The sequence below is a fragment of the Wyeomyia smithii genome, chromosome 2 (genome assembly GCF_029784165.1).
Source record: "Wyeomyia smithii strain HCP4-BCI-WySm-NY-G18 chromosome 2, ASM2978416v1, whole genome shotgun sequence".
In the NCBI taxonomy this organism is placed as follows: Eukaryota; Metazoa; Arthropoda; class Insecta; order Diptera; family Culicidae; genus Wyeomyia; species Wyeomyia smithii.
The window spans coordinates 98,549,546-98,564,086 of NC_073695.1; the positions used below are offsets into that span (position 1 = coordinate 98,549,546).

At 38.6% G+C, this 14,541-nt stretch overlaps 2 protein-coding genes across 2 annotated transcripts in view; one reads left to right on the forward strand and one right to left on the reverse strand.

The window, feature by feature from the left end:
• On the forward strand, nucleotides 1-11,768 carry LOC129721997 (kynurenine 3-monooxygenase). The gene is made up of 7 exons (XM_055675154.1): nucleotides 1-517; nucleotides 9,596-9,665; nucleotides 9,740-9,979; nucleotides 10,220-10,307; nucleotides 10,366-11,020; nucleotides 11,081-11,242; nucleotides 11,447-11,768. The coding sequence occupies exons 1-7, from the start codon at nucleotides 437-439 to the stop codon at nucleotides 11,579-11,581; spliced, it is 1,431 nt and encodes a 476-aa protein (XP_055531129.1). The 5' UTR covers nucleotides 1-436; the 3' UTR covers nucleotides 11,582-11,768.
• LOC129721998 (2-acylglycerol O-acyltransferase 2-A-like) overlaps nucleotides 11,320-14,541 on the reverse strand; it is an 18,381-nt gene continuing 15,159 nt past the window's right edge. The window contains exons 5-6 of the mRNA XM_055675159.1: nucleotides 11,990-12,531; nucleotides 11,320-11,924 (exon numbers count right to left, since the gene is read on the reverse strand). Of these exons, the coding sequence (XP_055531134.1) occupies nucleotides 11,767-11,924; nucleotides 11,990-12,531 (700 nt within the window). The 3' untranslated portion in view covers nucleotides 11,320-11,766. The remainder of the gene's footprint in view (nucleotides 11,925-11,989; nucleotides 12,532-14,541) is intronic.

Genomic DNA, 14,541 nt, shown 5'->3' on the forward strand with positions numbered 1-14,541 from the left:
AAGGATTCTGCAAAGCAGTTCAGAATGAATTTTATTTTTAAATAACTGTTTTCATACCACTGGATAAAACTAACGGAGCGAGCTTTTTCACCCTGTCAAGTGCGGCAATGCAAGAAAGGCCGTTTCTGTTGCTGATTGTATAGCAATCATATGTGAGAACAAAACTAAAAAGAGAGAAGCTCGCGCGAGTCTCGGAGCCCAATCGGATTAAGAAAAATGTCACTTTCCATGCAAACGGAATTACAATTTTTCACTGTCGTACTATAACATGACAAGAGCCTGCCTCAGAATGGTTAGTCGATTAGTCGTCGTCAGAGCAACACCATCAGTCCGGAACTCGTAAGGAAATATTAACACTTAGGGCAGTTACGGTGTGAAAAGCCGCTCTTCGAATTTTGTTCGTGTGATTGGTGCGAAAGGTGATCAAGCGGCGGCGATGGTTACTAAGTATAAACAAACAAACACCAACGGATTACCGGCGCGGAATCTCAACGTCGCTGTTGTTGGGGGAGGATTGGTAAGGAATTTGCTTCCTGTCGGGATGTTATAGTTAACAATCGAGGTAGTGGATGCAGTGGATTATTGTGGAATTAAGGCTTTCACATGACATGGCTACGACGTAAACAGTTGAGGATATTGTTTGGTCAATCTCAACGCGCTGGGAAAAATAGTGTTACTTCACCATTCTTATTAGGGTTTCAATCTTCAGAATTGTCAAGTTGCGTGCAATTTGGTTTTAAATTAGGGATAAAAATTAGTGTATTCCATTTGCCTTGGCTTTTGAAACTGTTAACGTTTTTAAAATCGCTAGTCCGTTAATCTGCAGAAAAACGGAGAAAGAAATGTTCACAAAAATTGTGTGCATCCATTTAGACATGTTTTTTGATTTTTACAGAGTTTAGTTCGGGCATCGTTAATTCACTTGGTACTGGGTAAATCCATGTCAAATGATAAGTCGATCAATTTTGAGTGGCTCCAGTGTCAAAGAAACTATGAACACGTATTAGGTTTAGAAAATCCCAGTATTTTCTACCGGCGAAGACATTCTTTTAGACCTGAAAGTATGTTTTTAACAGGGTGCTTGCCTTTTAGCGTACTATTGGTAAAAACTATTAATATTGGTAAACTCTTGAGAAAAAAGAGACATGAATTGTACGGAACTAATAATGTTTTGTGAAAAAGTGTAAAATAAAAACGGTGTTCAATTGTTGTTGGGCGGAGAAATATAAATAAGATTGAGTTTAGATCTTTTTTTTTAAATCAAACTAAGATTTTAGTGGTCCTTACAAATCATAACAAACGAACTTCATTCATGTTTTCGTGTAATGAATGAAAAAATAAGTTCAAAAAGAATCTATTATGTAGGAAAAGCTGATCTACAGTTAACGATTAGTGAATGGCGACGGTACGTGTTTCGGTTAGCGGATTGAAGATTGATGGTATTAAATTTTGGGTTATCGGTACCTAAAGCTGCAGTCTATTCACACATGAAAAGATGATTGATTACTTAGGTTGTTGGTACGTTATACTTGAAAATATGCGCGTTCTGCATTTCCGGCTAACGGCATTATTTAAAAAAAAAAACATTGCATATTTCTACATCCTGAACAAGGAGATTTTACCAAAAGTTTTATTATGACTTCAAGTTCTTATAAAAAAAGCAGAATTCACCTCTTTTTTAACTTAAGGTTTATTTTGATATTTTTCGCTTTTTTTTCAAGGTGTTCATATGTTTTTGTTGTTAAACTTCTCAATTCCCTACAACTACTTGCTAGAAATTTTTTTACTACAAGTAAAGGATTCTGAGTGACTATCTTTTAAATGAAGTATATGTTACGCCCTTTCAGAAAATTACTCTTTAGTTAAAAAGTTTTTGTGAAAAATACTTACTTTGCTAGGCCAAGTTTCATTCAAATAAAAAACTGTCGATATTGGATTATAGATCTTTTGGCGTGGAATGGCTCAATAGTAAGTAACATTGTTAGTCGTCATGTAATACGGTGTTTAGCTTAATGAGACTCAATTTTTTAAAGGAAAAAATCGCAGAAATAATAATGAAAATCACTATATCCATATTTATTGATCTTTAGAACTGATGTGGGAACAAATTTTCACAGTTTTCTTCTCAGTATCTGTATCTGTTTGAAGTTCTGTTCAGTATCTGTTTGAACCAAATGTTTGCATGCAAAAATATACTAAAGATCTATTTCATTTTTAATTAATATTTAAACTTGATAACACTCAACAATTAGCAAAAAAAGAATAGTAGAAGTGTGGACATATTTTAAGTTATTATCAGTTGTAAATTCAATGGTGATGAATTCCAATCACCACGAGCGTTCTCTCTCGAAAATCTAAAATTGTGAAGATGTTTAGAATAATACTGATTAGTATTCTATGCTATCAAGTAACTTGCCATTGAAATCCTACGGCGAAGCTTAGTTCCAATCCTAAAACATCACGTACTTACTCGATTTGTCATAATTTGAATGTTCCGTTAATCTGTGGTATGAGTAAACGTGTATAGTTTTAATGTGAAGTACGTCTACTATTTCAACATCGTTTTAATCCTTGTGGTATTTTTTAAGTACCTTCCACTTAAGGTAGGTCATTTATAGCGCATGCGCTCAAGTCATTAAGTCATTCCTCAGTAGATTATTACTGGTCATATAAATACTTTTTTTAAACGACTAGTTTCCATGTGAAACTGGGTCAAGATATCATGATTTTTCGAAATTTAAAATTTTCAATAGTTAATCTTTGAAACTACAGATCGCTTTTTAGGATGATATCGCAAATAAATCACTTTATAATGTAGTCACAGGCGCATTTGAAAAATGATGAAATCGAGCAGCCATCGAATAACAACTGGGTGCAACGTTAGTCTTCACAACACACTCAGTTTTCCAATTTTTCGCCAAGTATTCCATGTCCTGGCCGAGAACCCATCACCTTGATTCGAACCGTCTAATGCATAGCGTCTTCTTAGAAAGTTTTAATGCCAAACTTTGGCCACCCATGAGCTTTTGTGATAACAGACGACATGAAGATCCTTGTTAGCGCTTTTTCGGGTATCTTTCTGGTGTGATATACTCGATATCTAAAGATCATGAAATATATAATAATTAGCGCGCCGATAACTCGTTTGCTGAGTATATTTAAGCCAAAAGACTACCACTATGAATCAATCGGAAAGGCTGTGTACATACTCTTACATACACATGTTCTCACCTTCAATTGATAGTTATTTCATCTTATGAGATTGCCACTTGCGTAAAATTGCAAAATTTGGAGATGGTCAAGCTGAAAGTACCCCCAAGAATATCGAAATATGTCAAATAACTTTTTTATTTTGGGAAATAAAAAATTACAATGCTCACCATAAACATTTTTAGATGGCTGATAACTTTGTAGAAGGTTTGGAATGTCGGAAAAATCTGGGAAAAAAGTTGAAACGGAAATTGTGATGTTTAGTGCCTCTTCATAAAAACTTTATGTTGCTCGTAACATGTAAGGCATAGAAACATGGTGTCTTTAGCAAAGTTTCTTGGTTTAAGATTACCTGAAATTTCGCCGATGACTCTACGCGTCTAGAAGAAAGAATTTCCTACCTCTTTCTAAGTGGATTGATCGCCCATCTTTCTACATTAAAGGATGTAGTATTGAATACCTTGGAACTTCTCCGAACATACGTTATGGCTATAATCAACATTTGAATCACTATTTATAAAATCGCACAAAAAACACTGTACCACGTCACGAACGGATCCAAAATTACATCCGTTATCCTGATGTGAAACCGTCAAAATTCGAATTAGCTTAATCAGTTTTGTTGAGTTAGCATGTACAAGTATAATTCAAGTTTACTTTTCTGAACTTGTCAGGAATTCGATGAAAGGATAACATTTGGTCTGTTGCGAATTCACCTTATCTAAAGTCGCACAGGTATTCTCCAACAAAGGCTTTCTGCAACGACTAGAAAACTATAAAACAAGATGCGGAAGAGAATTTTGTGCGCATATTTGGAGAGTGCCATGCCGCGACAATTATTGCAATCCAACGTAGACTGGGCAAATGATCGCTCGCTTCTGTATTCAAAACTGTTTCTTGAATCCTTCATGAGCTTTCTTGACCTCGTCCATGAAAGCGGATCCACAGCTTGTCGATTCTTCATAATTTTCCTCTTGTTCCCCTGCATTAAACCAGTGGTATCCAACCGATGGTTTGCGGTCGACAAATTCTATTCAGGGGGCTGTGGGAGCCTTGGTAAATTTGACAGATGATAGAGTTTTTATTTATATACCTCAGTGGGAGCGTCTTTTCAATTCTTCTGCAAATTAAGACCAATACAAAAACAAATTAAACGTGCAGAGCGGTGTGAGACTAACTTTGTCACGAATAACGTTTAAATTTAAAAAACACAAAACAAAAAATTCTAGCTCCCAAGCACTTTTAGTGTTCCTCATGGGTCCTATAACAACCGTGAAACTTTTCGGATCGATCGGTGGAACTATATTTTTGCGCCCGATTTTTAAAGTTTCCATGCGATTTTATATGGGAAAATCCACTTTTTCAAAACTAATTCTCTAGAGATGTCCAGTTGACTCCTAAAATTATATCGATACATGATATTTGCAGGAAATTTTCCTGGGAAAAACTCTTCTGAAGACCATAAGGCGCTACGATGCTTGTAAAAAAAGTTATTCACCCCAAACTGATTGAATGTTTGACGAACGGCTCACTATTGAATTTTACTAGTAATACTGCTGCAACATGCTGCTGTTGCAAATTCAATCGTGTGATAAGAAATGCTATCGTGTAAAATTTATCTTGGAGGTTTCTCCAAAGATGCTATTAGCGAAAATTACACTTTGAAGCATGCTGTAGCAGTGTTGCTGAAAAAAATCAATGGTGAGCCGTTCGTTGGAGTAGATCTCACGCTCAAGTTTGTCCAGAAATTTTCGATAGGATGTATCTGAGAGACGTTGGGCGGGTTTGCTGACTTGGGTAGCACATCGATAATCAGTCGTTTCATCACAGATCCGGCCAGAACACCGCATCTTCGCACTTCTAATATTTCTTAATGAACGGCACAACTTCCGACAGGCACTATATACTCTAAATTTCCTTGTTCACGGCCAGTATGGAGCGAAAGAAGAGTGGTCTTGAGGAACTTGGTGTGTGAAATGAACTTAACCTCGAATCTCACTTCTTTCGTGAGGGAAGTAAAATACGATGTGCCCTGCCAGTCGTTGCTATGCAGAATACGATAGGTCTCGTCGTCCATCATTCTCGCCACGTCGCGATTCGTCGGGAAAATCGACTTGACCATCTTTTTCAACCTCTGCCGCTGCATCATTGCCTGAAGCTCCGAGACCAATGGACGAGACTGCTGTTTCCTGACGTGTATGTTCATGTTCACCAGGTACTTTTTCACTGTTTGGCCGCTTTTAGCGACCTCCAGTCCAAGCGCACGCAGCAATGTAGCCACTTTCCACTCGGTCTTTCTCTTCAGCATCCTTTGGAGCTTCTTGTCGCTCACAGTCGTCGGCTGTCCGGAACCGGGCGTTCTTTCGATACTTTGATTGTTGTCCAATAGTGCCAAGATGTTGTAGTTGTAGATGCCGGAACGGGCATAATCGGTATCCTTAAAAGTGCCGCACGATGTCCATTTTCGACGCGATGGGGTACCGTTCTCTGAGCGGAGTAGCTTCACTGTTTCCCTGTTGGAGTTCGACTGATTGAGCTTTCAATTTTTTTTTGACTCCATTGGTTACTATGATTGATGCTGCATGGGTAGTTAAGTCAGTTCGTGTGAAGGTAAGCCCATGAAAAATTGACAAATTTTTGTCCATTTTCTAATGCGAACGTTGTAGCCTACTTTTATAAAATTTGTGTTTAAAATACAGGTACAATCATTACACTGAAGAATTTGTCACTAAGGTTCATAAATAAACAAATAAAGGTGCTTATTACGGGAGTCACTTCATGGTGAAATCAGAGTGAAGTGAATAAAGTCTTATCACGGGACTCACGTAAGTGAGAAAAACGTCGCAAGGTGACATCTGCCGTGGAATCTGGGTTATTATGAGTGTCATACGAGTGAAGTGGAAACGGAAAAAGCGACGTTTTGCGTGGAATTATTTCACGACCATTTTGAACGGTGAAATGATTTCACGAAGGTGCTCATTACGGGAGTCACTTCACGGTGAAATAAATTTCACTCTCACGCTCACTTCACTTTTTTAGACCTATTCCCGATTCCACCTCAAGTGAGGTGACAAAAATCACCTCCGTGGAATTGAGAATAGGACAAGTGAAATGAGATTGTTTCCCAGCTCAAAAATCTCTAAGTCCCAGAAAGTCTTTTTTTTTCGTTTTTTTTAGATAACACCAGATCTTGACGTGTTCTGCATTTCTAAGACATTCGGCATCAAAAAAAATGTTTTTTTCGGTATCGAAAATTTCCTGAACTAGTTTGCATTTTTTTCATCGGGCAAAAAATGAAAATTTTACCGCTTTACGGCACGGATCAAATTCTGATTCGTTTCGTTACTGAAGAATAAATCCAATATTTACCATTAGATCACAAATCAATCAACTTTAAAACTTATGGCATCTTCGTGGAATCATTCCACCGTTCAAAATGGTCGTGAAATAATTCCACGCGAAACGTCGCTTTTTCCCTTCTCACTTCACTGATATGACACTCATAATAACCCAGATTCCGCAGCAGATGTCAGTTTGCGACGTTTTTCTCACTTACGTGAGTCCCGTAATAGGGTTTTGTTCACTTCACTCTGATTTCACCGTGAAGTGACTCCCGTAATAAGCACCGAAGATAGGAAAGTTTAAAAATCAATTGATTTGTAATCTAGTGATAATATATGGGATTTATTTTCCAGTAACAAGGCTAATGTTTTTTTTCTTGAAAAAAATCGACTCTCTGGGACTTACAAATTTTTGAGCTGCGGCCAATAAAACGTGAAGGAAAAATATACCTTCGAATTTCGTTTAGCGGTAGGGCTCAAAAGTTTCCTCTTGTCGAAAAATGTCCTCATACAAAATTTCAGCTCAATCGACTTTCCGGGACTTTTTGAGCTGGGAAAGTCGCTCATTTCACTTGTCCCATTCTCTTTTTCACTTCACTGTCAATCTCACTTCACGGAGGTGATTTTTGTCACCTCACTTGAGGTGGAATCGGGAATAGGTCTCAAAAAGTGAAGTGAGCGTGAGAGTGAAAAATATTTTACCGTGAAGTGACTCCCGTAATAAGCACCTATATCTGGAATGGTGTTCCGTTTTTGGGCTACCATGAAAAAGTTTGCAAAAGAGGAGAGTGTGGGTATATAAGTGGTGCCTGATGTAAAAAAAAAGTACAAGGAGATTTCGCAAAAAAATGATCAATACAAGATTGGATATCATGAACGGGAACGCTTTTGTGCAGCAAAAAGTAACAATGTGGCCAAAAGTAGAAAACTTTGGACTTAAAAGTTCGAAGTGTAATATTCTGCGTTTCAATTAATAAATTCACATTTACAGTCGAGGCAAAACCAACAAAGCGATTCATTTGCAAAGAAACATTGAAAAAGTTCGTTTTATGGTTAACCGTAAAAAATGCATCTGCTGTGGAAATTTCATCAAATTTGACGCAATATTATTAAAAAAAAAATATTGACCTAAAATTCAAATGACATTAACAACTTGAAAACTTACTCAAATTCAATAAAAATTGGAAAATCAACTTCTAAAGTGAAACTCTTAAAGTTTTCAATACTTATTTGAAAAAAATAAGACATTGCGATTTTTAGTGATCCGTTTTACGAATTCTGACCCATATAACAGACAGTGTTACAGTCTGGTTGAAATAAAATGTAATAGGGTCCCTTTCATTTGTAACTTTTTACGCGAACATTGGTCCAGCCATCTTTGAAAAATCGAGTGCATTGGAGAGTGTTACATACATACATGCACACATACAGAAAATGTTTAGCTCGTCGCACTGAGTCGAGTGATAAAGGACATTTGGACCTTTGGAGCACTTTTTTACCTTTGGTTTTTGCAGTGATTACTATACTTTTCTAGGAGAAAGGCAAAAACGTTAAAGGTCTCCAAAAAGTAGGAAGAAAGCATACAAAAGTTTATGCTGAAAAACATCCTTAAACCCCAGAATAATTCGAATCGGAAATGACCCCAATTATAATATTTTCTCGGATCGGTTCGAACCATTTCAAAATGAAATAAATAAGTCTAAGTTTAGTTTACAAAAAACAAACCGAAAACGAATATGGATCCTAAAGCGACTTTTTTTAGTCTCGCTTATTTTCCGTCGGTCTAGTTCCGCCACTGTTGTTGTGCCAATCACCGACGCCCGGGAGGCGATTCCACCCGGGACCCTAACTTTCGACCCGTTGATTAACGGACCTAAAGCGACTTGAAAATCATAAAAAAATAATCTACAACTTCTTGATGACAAAACGAGCAGAAAATTACAGATTAAAATTCAGCCAAAAGCCCTAAAACGCAAAACAATGTCTTTATTGTTTCAACACAACAGAACAGAACAACAGAAATTTATTCCAAATTACTATTGAATGAGTAGAGAAACGCATCTAATAACTTAAAAAAGCAATTATAAACCAAAAAAATAGCGAATTTAGCGAACTTTCGTGAAACATCGCAGAGCAAAAAAGGCTTGAAAGAATAAAAAGAATGAATTTCAAATTTAGTTCAAAATGGTCGAAAAAAAACTTTGAAGAACTTTGAGTTAGAAAGGCCCACAATAGAAATAATGTTTTAGGACGCTCTGATTAGACAGAAAAAAATCGAAATACCAATGAGTCACTTCATATCAAAGGATTAGGTAAATGGAACGACCCTCTCCGATTCATTCCAAAATGAATAAAATAACATGTTTTAGGTCGAAACTAAAAAATCCAAAGTTTTGGATTAATCGGACAACCTTCTGCCAATTGTGGGTACTCAATTTTTGCATGTTTTGACAAACCAGAATTTTCCATGTTTTGAATGTAAAACGGGGTTATCCGATTGACTCAAAATTTGCGAGATGTATAGAAATTTATCTTTGAGGATCTCTAACTAGAGACACCTTCGCAAATACCTAATGCAGGATAATGAAGTTAAACGATGGAATCGTTGGAAAATAATATTGTAGATAAACCTTTACAAGTCTGTTTAAATGAAATCCGACGAAAAAATCGGAACTTGAATACAGAAATGAATTCATAATTTTTTGTTAAGCAAATAAGCGGTATTTAAAACTAAAAAAAAATTATTTACAATGAATGTTAAGTTTCAATAAAATTACTTTCTCGGATGGTTTTCAGATACAGAAATAATAACAAAAAATCCTTGAAAGGAAACGGATTTTACAAACAATTAGTTTCACTATGCAAGCCATAAGCAAAATCTGGGAAGTGCAGTTTATCAAAGCTGCTCAAACATAAGGAATTTGTAGATAATCATGTTTTGAAGAAAGCCTTAATTTTTCTAAAGATTGGCCTAGATGCAAAATAATCTATTCAATAAACTCGATAAACTAATAAACGGAGAAAATAAACGATTTTCCTTCCAGGTGGGTTCTCTTTTCGCACTCCACTTGGGCAAAAAGGGTCACGAGGTTGATTTGTACGAGTACAGAGAAGGTAGTAGTTTTGGTTTTCCTTCACTGCGTCCAACGCTTGCATTGTTTTTGTTGTTTTTAAAATCGTTCCACTAGACATTCGAACAGCCGAGTTGGTAATCGGTCGGAGTATCAACCTCGCACTGTCTGCCCGTGGCCGCAAAGCGCTTGCCGAAGTAGGCCTAGAGGGGACACTGCTCCAGCATGGAATCCCGATGAAAGGCCGCATGCTACACGATCTGAAAGGAAACCGTAAGTTCGTTCCGTATGACGCCAATACCAACCAGTGCATATACTCGGTTGGCCGCAAACATCTGAACGAGGTGCTTCTCGACGGTGAGTTGAGTCTGGTCGGTGGGAAATATGAGAGATATCGATTACGCATTAAGCCGGCCGGGGCGACGGAAGTGTTCTGTGAAGTGCGTTGCATGCCTACGTGTCGCCATATTGTTGTGGCGGAACGCTGAGCGCGCATTTAGCGGGCTTCCCTTTCCAACAGGCCTAATACTTAATTTGAGCGGGTCAGCTTGTTCGTTTTGTAATGGTTCTTGACATTAACAATTTCATTGGTTGTAGCCGCGGAAAAATATCCGAATATCCATCTGCACTTTAATAAGAAACTTGTACGAGCTGATTTGGACGAAGGAATTCTTAATTTCGTCAAGTAAGTGAACAAATTTGTTCAAATATTGGCTTAAAAATTGCACAATAATGCGTTTTAGCCCATTGACGGAAGAAACCCACCAAGCTGAAGCGGACCTGATCGTTGGATGCGATGGAGCGTTCAGTGCAGTACGCAAGGAAATTATTAAACGGCCGGGATATGATTTCAGTCAGACTTACATCGAGCATGGTTATTTGGAGCTGTGTATTCCACCTACGAAGGAGGGCGATTTTGCTATGCCCCACAATTATCTGCACATTTGGCCGCGGGGAAAATTCATGATGATTGCTCTACCCAACCAGGATCGCACGTGGACGGTGACGTTGTTTATGCCGTTTGCAAACTTCAGCAGTATTAAATGCGATCAGGATCTGATTCGTTTCTTTCGGCAATACTTCCCGGATGCAGTCGATCTAATTGGTCAATCCAGGTTGATAAAGGATTTTTTCAAGACAACACCTCAATCGCTGGTGATGATCAAATGTAAACCGTACAACGTAGGTGGAAAGGCACTGATCATAGGTGACGCAGCCCACGCAATGGTTCCTTTCTATGGTCAGGGAATGAACGCAGGCTTTGAGGATTGCTCGGTACTTACGGAGTTGTTCAACCGCCATGGTAACGATATAGACAGAATTTTGGCAGAGTTCAGTGAAACACGCTGGGAAGATGCACACTCGATTTGTGACCTGGCCATGTATAATTATGTTGAGGTTAGCATTTGACGATGTCATTAGTGCCATTCTTATAATTATGTATGTATTGTTTTCTAGATGCGAGATCTTGTAACGAAGCGCTCATATCTCTTCCGAAAAAAACTGGACGAGTTGCTGTTTTGGTTGATGCCAAATACCTGGGTTCCACTGTATAACTCAGTTTCGTTTTCTCACATGCGCTATAGTAGGTGCATAGCTAATCGCAAATGGCAAGATAAGGTGAGTCAATAGGGCATGCGATTATGATCTAAAAGTAAAGGGCAAAAATCATTCTAATGTCAATTCGGGGTAAAAGAAATATTTTTCTTGAAAGACATATGTCGTAATGTAATTGTGTTATATTGACAGCAAACAATTTCATACTGTGTCCGTTGAAAAGTTTCCAAAAATATCTGGTTTTAATTATACAATTTCTATTTGCAGATTTTGACTCGTGTTCTGTACTGCTCCTCATTTGCAGCAGCTGCAATCGTTGGTGTTTGCAGTTACAAATATGGTAGTTTGCAGCAGTTGGAATCAATCACAAATTCGTTCAATAAACTACTTAAGCTTAAGTGATCAATCTGTAGCTATCTTATCGAATCAAGTCATTTAACTGCAATTTCATTCCTAAACAAATGTCTTTTAGAAAATTATACGAGCAGGATGCTTAAATTAATTGTACGAAAAGAGCTTTAATGTAATGAATATAAATAAATAACGGTAAAGTGAGTGAACTTTACTAGATGCCTGACTTATTGGCTCTATTCTAATACCAACTTAACGCCCTCGCAATTCTCGATGTATTTGCTTTTGTGTGTCTCAAAAAGTTGTTCAAGGGCAGCACAGAATGTTTCATGCAAAGCTTCGATGTCTTCCTTGGATGGATTCACGACTTTAGTCACTTCAACAGGGGCACCAACTGGAAATATAAAACAATGAATTTCAACTTTGCCGTAACTTCTCAACCTTTATATCGATACTTACTAACTGTATTGATTGGTTTTCGCCGTGGTATCATTCCGAAGCTATACTGGAAAAAACCACGCCCAACAAATGCGACCGGAGCGATTCCGGTGGTCGCCTTGAATTGCTCTTGAAAGCGTCGAACTCGCGATCCGGGAGGGTTGTCAGCTTGGTCGTAGATATCTAACTCTCCGAAATTGATGACTGGGACGATTGGTGTGCCGGTTTTCAGTGCAATCCGACAGAAACCTCGACGTTTTTTCAATACCAACCGGTAGTTGTTGGGTCTACAATGTAAAGACTCCGCAGCACCACCGACGATAATAACTGCGGCATTCGAGGTGTATCCGTCCGCGTTTCGTGGATCTTTTGGATCGTTTGGAGCCTGAACTAGGTTGTTGATACTTTGCTCGGAGCAGGATGCGACACCCCAGCTAAGGATGAGCTCACGAAAAAACGGAACCAACAGATGGAAATCGAGAGTGACCACGTGCGAACGTATGCCCGGGAACTGGCTAGAGAAACCGGTTGTGTCGGTAGCGAAACTGAGGAAGCATCCAGTGCTAAACAATGGAAGTGATGGTTAAGATGAAAAAGTGAGGTTATTTCATATTTTAGTACATTTTTATGAATTTGTATGTTATTGAGATAAGGTACACTGGTCTTAAAAAATAATAGCAAAAGAAAAGGCTTTTACTAATAAAAAAATAATTCACTGATACTATCGTCATCCCGGAATTGGTAAAGACGGTTCATTCCATAAATTGCATTTTTACTAAGATTTTCTGTCTATACCGTGACTGCGGGTAATTCCGCGCAGCACATTTTTCTGCGCACTCATCTTAAAAACCTGTTTTTCAATAGTAAATTTTACTAAAACATACCCAACTTCTGTACTATCATGGCAGGCTATGCTATGCACATGGTAAAGCACACAAATTGGTTGTGTTCTAGTGAAATTTACTGTTGAAAAATAGATTTTTAAGATGAGTGCGCGAAAAAATGTGCTGCGCGGAATTACCCGCAGTCACGGTACACCAAACAGAATTCGAGAAAATTTATCAATACAATACAATCCAAAAGTTTTAATTTTTAAATAATAGGAAGTTGGTTTGAGAGGGCGATTAAAGTGATTGAAGCAATTGTTATTTTCACATTTATTTCGAAACTAATGTGTTCTCACACAAATTCAAGGATTTAGGCGGCTTTTATTGTCGTAAATGCTGTCTAAAGTCTCGTTTTTTCCCGAGCTTTATGCACAAGAGAAGGGAGAAAGTTGTTCGGTTTTACGCTGCTCGCCGTTACACCGTGGTTCCGTACAAGAGCTCAAAACGAACGTGAACGTGTTTTTCCAAAACAAGAAAAGTTAAAAGAAAAATGTCTTCGTGAAAATTTCACGCTCTGTCGCGTTTAGCACCACCTGCTAACATGTACTTCGTTTTAGACATATTCATTATTATCCAATCTTATCTGTTTTACATTTTAGTTTGGTGTACTGATTTCCCACCGCCTCAAGTGTCCGCGTCATCCGCAAAGTAGAATAACTGACCGGATTTATCGAAAATCGTGCCCCGCGTGTCTATTCCCGCTCATCTCACAACATCTTCTATCGTTATATTGAACAACAGGCAGGAAAGACCTTCACCTTGTCGAAGTCCCATGCGGGATTCGAATGGGTCGGATAGACCACCCATAATTAATAGATGATGCGGAGGGACTCTGTATTCGCGATTTTTTTAAACGATCTGCCGCAGAGCAAAGATCTGGCCCGTTGTGGACCGATCCTCCATAAAGCCGGCCTGGTAACTTGCCACAATGTTGCTTAAAATTACAGTCGCTGAAAAATTATTTGGGATATCACTCTGTAGGCGGCTTTCAGGAAAGTGATCGCTCGGTAGTTTTCACAATCTAGCTTGTCGCCTTTCTTGTACTTACTTTATGTTATTGGTCGACGGACCGTTACCGGTCTAGGGCCGAACGAATTAGAGATATCTAGCTTCTTCCATCTTGGGCAGCCGGTCTCCGGTCACCTGGCACACCAGCAGAACGTGCATCTTCTTCCACCGAGACCTACCACTAAATCGACGGCCTCTTCCTGGTTCTCTGCTGAAGATATTATTATTATTACCGGGAGCAGCAGCGTCCTATACAGCGCTAGTTTTGTGCGAGTTTGCGAACTACGGGACCTTAGCTAGTTCCGTAGTCCGTAGAAGGCCCTGTTTGCAGCTGCATCTCGTTGTTTCACTTCACGGTTCATATCGTTGTCACATGTCACAAGCGTACCAAGATGAACGAATTCATCAACTACTTCAAATCGTTCCTCATCTTCCCCATCTCAGCACCTACCCACCTCAGCACCACACCACGGTAACTCGCTCCCTGCCAGCAACCATGTACTTTGTTTTGGCAGAGTTTATGCTGAGTCCCAACCCAACCTCGCCGCTTCAATCTTGAAAGGCCTGAAGGCCTCTTCCACAGCCCTATGGTCGATACCAATGATATCAATGACGTCCGTGAAACCAAGGAGCATGTGAGATTTTGTGATGATCGTATCGTTTCTTTGCACGTTTGCT